General features: G+C 34.5%; 1 protein-coding gene across 2 annotated transcripts; it reads right to left on the bottom strand.

Moving 5' to 3' along the window:
* Positions 1-976: 976 nt before the first annotated feature.
* LOC120075690 (mitogen-activated protein kinase homolog NTF3) lies at positions 977-5,031 on the bottom strand. 2 transcript variants are annotated; one of them, XM_039029297.1, is made up of 3 exons: positions 4,498-5,031; positions 3,812-4,256; positions 977-2,106 (listed from the first exon to the last, which is right to left on the bottom strand). In XM_039029297.1, exons 2-3 carry the CDS (start codon positions 4,232-4,234, stop codon positions 1,369-1,371), a joined length of 1,161 nt encoding a protein of 386 aa, XP_038885225.1. In that variant the 5' UTR covers positions 4,235-4,256; positions 4,498-5,031; the 3' UTR covers positions 977-1,368. The 2 variants fall into 2 exon arrangements, with proteins under 2 accessions (XP_038885225.1, XP_038885224.1); XM_039029296.1 differs by having other exon boundaries at positions 3,812-4,237; positions 4,498-5,027.
* Between the last annotated feature and the right edge of the window lie 5,796 nt (positions 5,032-10,827).

Raw genomic sequence — 10,827 nt, 5'->3', positions numbered from 1 at the left:
GAAGCGCCAAGTTTTTCCATAAGAGGAAATTGTTGCGATCAAGTTTAATGGAGGTTATCTGATTGAGGAGTTGGTTCAAGGGTGGGCTGTTGAAGTTGGCTGTGCCGAGGGTGGCTCCCAGGTTTCCTTGATTGACTTTGGTCATTATTAGCACTTACCAAGTTAGAATGTGAGGTTGAAAGATATGGCTTGACTCACGCGGCGGACGATAACACTTAGACAAGCTAAATGATAGCGTCAAAGATAGATGATAGCGTTTGGTGGAGGTAGACGATAATGTCTGAGGGAGATAGACGACAGCTTCAAGAGATAGGCGATATCATGTAGACGATAACGTCAAGAGGTAGACGACAGATGATATCGTGTAGATGATAGCATCAGGAGGTAGACGATAGATGATATCGTGTAGACGATAGCGTCAGGTGGTAGACGATAGATGATATCGTGTAGACGACTGCGTCAGGAGGTAGACGATATCGTGTAGACGATAGTGTCAGGAGGTAGACGCTTGTATCAAAAAAGGTAAACGATAGTTTCAATCAGGCAGACGATAACTCAAACAGTACACGACAGTGGCAAGCCAACCTTTCCTTTATGATTTCTTGTATATTGAAATATACATAGGTAATGTATTTATACAATATGAAATCCCTAATTTGGGAATGCAAAAATAACTCTAACGAAAACAAATGGTTAGATATTTTGTTGTAACCAACCTATTCCTTTGGTAAGCCCTATTCTTTTGGTAGAGAGGCAAGACTGTATTTATGTATTGACATCCTTAATATCCTTAAAAAAAAAAAAAAAAATAATCCATCTCCCCCTCCATTATGAATATTCCTACATAAAATTGATAGCACAAGAACATATTAAACATTTCTGGAAGTTCGCTAGTATTTGATTTAAACCAAAAATTTCATCTACTTTTTTATTTGCTCTAAGCTCAACCACTTGTAAAGTAATTACTCAGGATCAATAACATTAGGGAAGATTGAAACTCAACATTGCAAGCAAAATAGAGTCTAAGAAACATCCTAATTCAAAGACAGAAACAGGGATTCCATAATCCAAACCGACCTATTTACAAGAACAAACAAGACCAGCCCAAACAAGGTTCTTGAATACCAAACAGACAGACATGCTTGTAGCAGAAAAAAAAAACCCTCTAATGCATGCTTGTTTCAACATTAATTCATTATTACAGGACCACCATTTTTCCCTAGGCGACGAGGGTGGGGCAGCAGAAGGAAGTTACTAGATAATTATTACCGAGCTATTCGATATAGAAACGAAATGGGGAAGGAGCGGATTGTTTGTCACCATCATCACCCTGCAAAGCTTCTAAGCTGGATTGCTAACAAGATTCGGTCAAGAATACACTGCAGTACTACTCGTAGTAGGTTCGGGATGGAAACATGTCATTTCTGCGTGTTCTTCAAGACCTTCAGGGTGGTAATGAAGCATTTCTTTCCACATCATCTCTCGTATCATTTCTTCTCCAAGTTCCTCATCAATGTCAAGATCGATCGGCACCTGAGCTGGAGGATTGCTGTTTGGATCATACAGTGGGGACATGTAAGGATGTTGCAACGCCTCAGTTACACCAATCCTCTTTGATGGGTCAAAGACAAGCATCTTTTGTAGCAGATCGATTGCTAGAGGATGAGCGTTCGGATAAAGACGGGAAAGAGGAGCCCCAGGAGAGTATGGAAGGGATTTTATATATCTCCTTGCCTTCTGATTGTCTATGAACTCAAGATCTTCCTCTCTTTGGCTACCCAGTATGTTAATTATCAATTTGAGTTGATTCAAACATTCCGTACCCGGGAAGATAGGTTTCCTACCGAGAAGCTCGGCAAAGATGCATCCTACAGACCACACATCAATTGACGTCCCATAATTCTCGCAGCAGAGCAGCAATTCTGGGGCCCGATACCAGCGAGTTACGACATACTCTGTCATAAATTGATTCTTCCCGTTGCTCGTACGTGCTAACCCAAAATCACATATCTTAAGATCACAATTTGCATTGACGAGGAGGTTCCCTGGCTTCAAGTCCCGATGTAGGATGTTTGCAGAATGCAGATACTTTAGGCCTCGGAGCAACTGCATCAAGGAATTTGAATAAGTAGGCAGGAAAATGTGAATGAAAGAAGGAATTCAAATGTTAAACAAATTTAGCATCATGACCGGTGTTTTTTAATGCCCAAGGCGCAATAAAGCACGATAGGCTTCTAGGACTTAAGTGCAGGGCACAAAAAAAGTGCAGCCTTTTTTTTTTTCGTGAGGCACACTATATATAAAAGTATTATATAAATAAGAGAAGACATACAAAAAATTTAACATTTAGGCTTAGGAAATTTGATTTTTTAAGTTAAAAAAGAAGAAAAAAAACTTAATTATTACTATTTTTTTAATAATGAAAAAGCCCCAAGGCCGAAGACTTTGAGCCTTGGGGCTTCAACGTCTTAGTTTGTGAGCCTCGCCTTCAAACCTGAACCTTGCACCAAGGCGTGTGTTCGAGAGGGCTTTTTAAAACACTAATCATGACTATTGAAGTACATTCCAGCTAAAGCCTAGAAATACAACATGCGAAAAAGAAATATATAATGATATGAATCCATACACCAAGTCTATGAACTTCGAATATTATGTCGATTAAATCTCTGAACTTTAAAAAATTTCACTTCTTGTTGATATCAATCAAATGTTGACGTAGCATGGCATTATTCAATCCAATTGATAGTCACATCATGCAAGTCAACCAAAATTAATCTAATAAGCATGCCACACATGGAAAGTAATAAATAGAAATAAAATTCATGTATTAATACTTTTTAAAACTTAGTAACCAAATACAATGTTTAAATATCCATAACTAAATAAAAACAAAATTCATGTAATTAAAACTTTTTAAAGTTGAGATACTATATAAATACAATGCTTAAATGCTTAGGCCTAAATTTATAATTTAACCTAATATTTTGACTTAGCTTTTAGATAAAAAAGGCCTTCAATATAGAATAGCTAGTGCAAAAGATAAATACAATCAGCATAACTTGGCATGTTCAAGGACAGCAATAGAGTGACCTAAGAAAGACAAATAATAATAATTCTGACAAAATGATGCAAATTGGACTGGGAACTAGAGAGGCTGTGGCATGGCAATAGAGCATGGCCACAGTCAGGTGTTTACGGTCCCTCATTACTTTTAATTTAATAATCAACAATTTTCAACTGATCAAATGGGGTCCATACTGATGCAATATAAAACTCTATTAGCTAGGATGGGTTTAAAGATATTGATGATGCAACCAAATCTAATCTCAAAAAGACGATTTCGCATGATAAAAGAAAAACCGAATGCTCGGGGTAAAGAGAATGTAACATTGAGTAGATCTCAGTTTCGTAAAAATATAAATTAGTGAATGTTCAAAATAGTAAAAAAGTTACTTGACCATTCCAAATTCTGAATATATGGTGATTAAATAACACCAATGCTGGGAACAAATTAGAGTAACATGTGACTGCTCGTTTCAGTTAAAACACCACCAAGGCAACAAACAGAACAATTTGTTGCTGTTCTACAAATAAATGGAAATATTTTGCTGTACATATTAAAGACACAGTACCACTATAATCTAGGAGACATGCATGTATTAATATCAAAATAAATATATCATAATATCAATTAGCCAAATGATAATTTGATTCTAAAGGAATTTTCTTTTTCAATGATAAGATTTGAAGTAACAATTATGTAAGTTGTAACACTGCAGTAACTGGACCAAGGAAGCTAAAAATAGCAAACCTGAAAGAGGAAATATTGGCAGTGATCATTGGTAAGAGTTTGAGAAGACTTAATAATCTGATGCAGATCAGTATCCATCAGTTCATAAACCAAATAAACATCTTTGAAACTTCTCCTATGGATAGGCATCATCACATCTTTCAAACATATGACATTTTCGTGGCGAAGATGCCTAAGGAGTTTCAATTCGCGCAAAGTCCGGAGCGCATCGATACGATTCTCAAACGCATTATGTATCCTCTTTATTGCAACTTTCTCGTTTGTTTCCCTATTCACAGAAGAACACACTATACCATATGCCCCTCGACCAATAGGCTTGATGGGAACATATTTAGTATCAATCTCAAATAATGTCTGCCACATTGAATAGTAATGTTTTCCTTGAGATCTAACCCCATTTGGAGGCTCAACAGGGGTCGCCATTCCCTGAAAAATCAAAGGAAAACTAACAGGATTCACTTCCTAAATAAATCAATGGCTTCAAAATCAGCTATGACAATTAAACAAAACCATCTAGAACACATTCATGCAACTATATCAGCTACAACCAAGCTCAACAAAAACCAAACAGATGTAAGGTACAACATTAGAACAGACAAGGAACACTGATCTATAAGTCAAAACTACAGACAAACAATTCGACTAAAACATAAGACAATAGACGCCGTTTTGGGAAAATTACTTACCAATCACCACTTGTTCTTAAACGAGCAAATTCAAAGAAAAATCAGTCAAATCCTCGTCCTCAGTTCCCTGCTACATCGCTTTCTCGTATCTTCAACCACACGAACTCCAAGCATGAAATAAACTTGCCCCAGCTCAAATTAAGCCCCAAAACCTTGAAGAAAGTGGAAAGCAGTAGATCCCATGATAGAATCAGAAGGAAGAGAGAAACCCCAAGTGGGGAAAGAAGAAAAACCCTTAAATTAACAGAACCCCAGCTCGAATTGGAAGCAAAAAAGCGAGGAATCGAGTGAATTGAGAGTGGAAGTAGAAATTTCTTGCTAATTAGATGGGGTTTCGAAATGGGTCGCAGTCAACGAGAACTCAGAATGATTTCTAATGGGGTTTCAAAACAAATTGATCCCCATGTGATGGGAAGGAGATTTGGTCTCAAGTCTCAGCTCCTCCTGAGGCAGCTGCGATAAGGACATGCGAATGAATTGATGGATTATTTTGATTCCGCCTCTGGTAAATATTGCAATTTGGTTATTTAATATAATCAATGCTCTGTGGATTTGGATTATTACCCTCTTCTTCTTCTTCTTCTTCTTCTTTAATCTCTCTTTCTTGATGGGACCCATTTTCTTTTGCTGACATTTTCTTACACTGATGTCGATGGAGAAATATCCGGTGGATTTTATGAACATGTCCATAAAAGATATGGATAAAGCTCAGATTTTTACCTTCCCGATTCCATTTACTAATTTCTGTGTACAACTTTTTTGAGAATAAGTTGTGTGATTTATAAGCTTCTCCTTTTTAATTTTTTTTTCTTCTTTTTTTCTAAATTATAAAATGTTATATGACTTTTTTGTATGAAAAATATCTTTTTCGTAGTTGCAATCTTATACTAATCTTTAATCAACGATACACAGTTACCTTTTAAGTAACAATTATTTAGAATGTTTAATGAAAATTTCACATGAATGAACTTTATTTAATTAAGTTAAAGAATGACACTTACATGTTAGGTTTTTGAAATATTAAGAATACTATTATAACTTTTGAAAAAATTGAGTAGTCTTTGACAAAGTTTAGAAGTATTTTTTATCATTTAATTTTTTTAAAAAGATTTGTGATTATAGTATTTTTATTGTTAGATTAGATTAGACTATTGGTTATAAACTTGTCGATATTGTTATAGTAAAATTATGAAACTAGTTCTTAAGGGTTTAAACTTACTTAATTGGGTTCATATAGCTATTAAAGTTTATAATTTCATCCTTTTAGCATAGTTCTAATTTGGAGTTTTTTTTTTTTTTTTTTTATGGTTTTAAGAATTTCAAATTTGTGCCTATAACTTTTTTTTCCTTTTCGAGTTCAACAATGTGTGAAGTTGAAGAGATTCGTATATATGATATTTTGGTCGAGGATATGTACTTAAATCAATTGACTTAATGCTTATAATTTTGATAAAATAAGGGATATGGGGATTCAAACCCTATACATCATGATCTCTACCACATACTATATGTCAAATGAGCTATGTTCACGACATGCCTATTATTCTGGTTATTTATTTATGCAAATGTAGTGAATTTCAATAAAAATAAGGGATCTCACCGCCTGAAGTCAAGGCACAATAAAAACACTTTCAAAAGAGAAGAAAAAAAACAACCATCACACTATTAAAAAAAACACGTACAACTTAAGAAAACAAGTCACAAGAGGAAGAGCCAACGTGAATTATCATGATAGAAATCTCAAGCCATTTAGATAATAAGGAAACACATCAAACCGCACAATTTGACTAACCACCTGGGGAGGTTGTAAGGTAGTCTTATAAACACAAAAATTACGCTCTCTAAAGATATGAAAATAATGGCACACCAAGTTACTCTCCCGACCAACATGCTATTATTTTGTTAGACCTCGAAAGTCAAAATTGTCATTGATGTCACTATTAGATATAAAGATGTTAGTTATATTTTTCTGTTAATTAGCTTTTTGTTATGCCCTTTATCGGTATTTTACATTATCAAATTTTGTATATAAATATACTCCTTATGAGAAATAAAAAGGTCACCGAAGCTTTTATCTTTTCCCATCTTCTTTTCTTCAAATCTAATATGGTATCAGAAAAATTTTAAAACCTTCTTCTTCCCTCGCACCAAAAATAATGAATCCTGACCTTTCGTTTAACAATCCTCCTCCTCCACCGCCACCTCCACCTCTGACTGACTTTCTGACCAATTTTCCTCCTATAATTCCAACTTCTTCTACTCAATCGACTAATTCTTCGAGTTCTCATCAAGAACCATATGCAACTTCTCACAATAATTCCAACATTCTTCACCATATGCTACTTCAAATATTGTTCTTGTGACTGAACCTCTTACAGATGATAATTATGTGACCTAGAGCCAATCAATGATTATTGTATTATCCATTCGCAACAAGCTACGATTCGTTGACGAATCAATTACTCAACCTGCAGGTGACTTACTTCCTTTATGGATTCGTAACAATAATGTTGTAATCGCTTGGATTTTAAATTTCGTATCTAAAGGAATTTCATCAAGTATCCTCCTCACCAATTCGGCTCGAGAAATATGACTTGATCTTCAAGATCGATTCCAGAAAAGAAATGGACCGTGTAATTTTCAGTTGAAGCACAGATTATCTACCCTGAAACAAGAACAAGAATTGACTACAATGTAGTTTTCCAATATTAAAAGTCTATGGGATGAATACATATCATATCGTCCGGGATGTACATGTGGAAGATGTACCTGTGGTGGTGTTAGATCAATTGAAAAATTCATTCAATTTGAGTATCTTTTATGTTTTCTGATGGGATTAAATGATGACTTCAGTCATTATAGATATCAGATCCTTCTTATGGATCCTCCTCAAGCAATCAATAAAAATTTTTCATTGATTGTTCGACAAGAACAACATTTTTCAACATCTTTTTAATTAGCTCCTACTATCACATTAGTCGTTCAAAAACCTGATAACAATTCATAATCACAGTCAAACCATACCCCAAATTCCTCATCTAAACAGAACAAGAATAAACCCGTGTGTACCTACTGTCATATTTCATGTCACACAATTGATAAATGTTACAAACTCCATGGTTTTCCACCTGGTTATAAACAGAAAGGCAGAACAAACAATCAAGTTTACAAGATTCCAAATATCAATCCTCCTGCTGCAAATAATGCTACTAAAGCCAACCAAGCATCATCCGAATCCAACACCGGCCTCAATAATGACACAATGACTCAGTGTCACAACATCCTTACCATGCTTCAATCAAAATTAGCTGTTGTTAAGATTGACAAACATAACAAGTACATGTTCTTCCACTATTTCTTGTGATGAATGGATTATTGACTCTGGTGCATCCACACACATATGCTTTCGAAAACATATATTTGCTTATTTGAAGCCCATTGCTAGTTCTGTCCTTCTACTAACAATACCAAATTCTGATTCACTATGTTGGTTCAGTTATTCTATTTGGATAACTCTCCATCATGTGCTCTTTGTACTAGAATTTCAGTAGAATTTACTATCTGTTAGTGCTCTTATATCTGATAATACACCGTCTGTGAAATTTTCAAATGATTGTTGTGGTATTCAGGCAAGATCCACTCTAAGGATGATTGTCATGGCTAGATAACATGATGAGTTATACCTCCTAGAGAAACCATATAAAACTGTTGATTTTATACAGACTTCTTCTCTTATCAATGTCGTTTCACATATTTCACATGAAATATGGTATTCCAGGCTTGGACATCTCTCTATCTCTCGTTTATCAGCTTTAAAGAACATATTTTTACTTGATTCTTCTTCATTACATAAAAAAAACATCCATGTGAGATAAGTCCATTAGCTAAACAAAAGAGATTATCTTTTGAATCTCATAGTCACGGAACATCTACTATTTTTTATACTATATATGTTGATGTTTGGGGACATATTTCTACACATTCATATGCTGGTTATAAATACTTTCTCATTTTGGTTGATGACCATAGTAGATACACTTAGGTATTTTTTATGAAGAATAAATCTGATGTAATTCAGATTATTCCACAAATTTTTGTATATGTGGAAACTCAATATAACAAGAAAAAAATTGTTTTGATAATTAAATTATCTTTTACTGAGCTTTTTCTTCAAAAATGTGTCATACACCAATTTTTCTGTGTGGGTAGACCAGAACAAAACTCTTGTTGAAAGAAAACATCAACACATCATGAATGTTACCAGAGCTTTATTTTCCCAGTTTCGAATTCCTATAAAATTTTGGAGTGAAAGCATTTTAACCTCTGCGTTTCTCATAAATCGCATACCTTCACCTCTGCTAAACTGGAAAACCCCATATGAACTCCTACATGGTAAAATGGCAGATTATTCTCATCTAAAAAACATTTGAATGTTTGTATTTTGCTTCCACCTTATCGAATGGCAGATCCAAGAGACTGTTTTTATTGGATATCCATCTGGTATGAAGGCTTATAAATTGTTTGATATTGAAAACAATAAATTTTTTACATCTCGAGATGTGGTCTTTCATGAATCCATATTTCCCTTGCATAAAGTTACTTCCATAAATGAACAACCCACTTTTCTTCAAAATTTTGTCATTCTCAAGTCATTTGACATTGACATCTCAACCCAAACTATTCATTCTCCATCAGTTAATAACCAAACTCCTTCTTTACCCACATATATCTCACTTTTATCCAGCATATCTAATGACACTACTTTACCTGTAGTCTTGCTCAATCAACCTCCTTACCCTTATCTTCCACTAGTTGTCCAATCTCTTCTTCCTTATCATGTGAAAAACTCTCCCCAAAATTTCGAACTTTCTCTCTAGCCTTATCCTCTCACTATGAACCTCAATTTTACCACCAAGTCATCCCTTTTGAGCATTGGAAGGAAGCTATGCAACTTGAAATTCAAGCCATGGAAGACAACCACGCTTGGGATGTTGTATCTTTGCCTACAACCAAACATACCATTGGTTGTAAATGGATGTATAAGATAAAACCTAAAGGTGATGAAACTATTGAAAGATATAGAGCAAGACTTGTTGCAAAGGGATACACTCAACAAAAAGGATTGGACTTCATCGAAACATTTTCACCTATTGCAAAATTAGTTTGTTCGAGCTCTCCTCACATTGGTTGTCTCCCATAATTGGGCTATTCTTAGACTAGATGTTAATAATGCATTCCTCCATGGAAATTTATTTGAAGAAGTTTACATGGATCTTCTGTTAGACAAATTTAAATAATAATATGTTTAATTAAAGTATGAGCTATGTATGTGGATTAATAATTTATCACATTGGTTATTTTATTAGATTGGGCCCTATTATGTGATCTAATTGATTAAGGCCATAGATTCCTAATTGAGTATGAACTTAATGGGTAGAAACTCATTCCTAGTCAATTAGGGTTTAATGAAAACTCTAATTGAACTAGTATATAAAGAGACCTTAGGGCTATGGTCTCCAATATACCAAAGCAATAAGCACTCAGTATTTTTTAAATTCTATCATTCCTAGTTAATTAGGGTTTAATGGAAACCCTAATTGAACTAGTATATAAAGAGACCTTAGGGCTATGGTCCCCAATATACCAAAGCAATAAGCACTCAGTTTTTTAAATTCCATCTAGAGAGAGATCCCACTTAGGACATTTGGAGCTTTGGTTGAGGAAGACAATAGCCGCCACTTAGTGATCATCAATTTTTCAATGGAATCCGATATGTATATATTCTTGACAATTTGACAGGAATGATTCTAGAGTTTATCTATTCAATATAGATATAAAGTATTTATGCTAACAAGTGGTATCAGAACATATAACTTATATTTGTTTTTCAATGATATTGTGATTCAATTTTGGTTCGGCTTCGTGTATTTTTCAATTAAAAGAAATATATATGTTTCTATTTATTTTGTGGAAAACCCATTATGTGGCTTGCCGGCGGTAACATGCGGGTGAAAAACCCATTTGATTATATTTTTTTTTAAGAGAATATAATTTTAATTTGATGAAGTTAATGGTTTTTGTGGGTAATGATCAAATGTCGAGTACTATGTTGCTGGATATGTATATGTGTTACCCATTAAGGGTTTGGAAAACCATTATGGCATTATCCACATATATGGAGCACCATTTTTTTTGTGGCAATTTTGTCACTTATTGTTCAAATATGCCCATGAAAATTGAATCCTATTGAACTAAATTCCAGTCCGAATGAAGATCATGACATGTAGGTGGCAGATTAAGGGATTGTTTAGTCGATAACTTCGATTAGGT

The sequence above is a fragment of the Benincasa hispida genome, chromosome 4 (assembly GCF_009727055.1).
Source record: "Benincasa hispida cultivar B227 chromosome 4, ASM972705v1, whole genome shotgun sequence".
Lineage (NCBI taxonomy): Eukaryota > Viridiplantae > Streptophyta > Magnoliopsida > Cucurbitales > Cucurbitaceae > Benincasa > Benincasa hispida.
This window is presented reverse-complemented; position numbering and strand designations above follow the sequence as displayed.

Coding starts and splice junctions, on each gene's coding strand:
- LOC120075690 (XM_039029297.1), bottom strand. CDS start 4,234: ATGGCGACCCCTGTTGAGCCTCCAAATGGGGTTAGATCTCAAGGAAAA. Junction 2,107..3,811: donor GCCAATATTTCCTCTTTCAG/GTTTGCTATTTT, acceptor TCCTTGATGCAG/TTGCTCCGAGGCCTAAAGTA.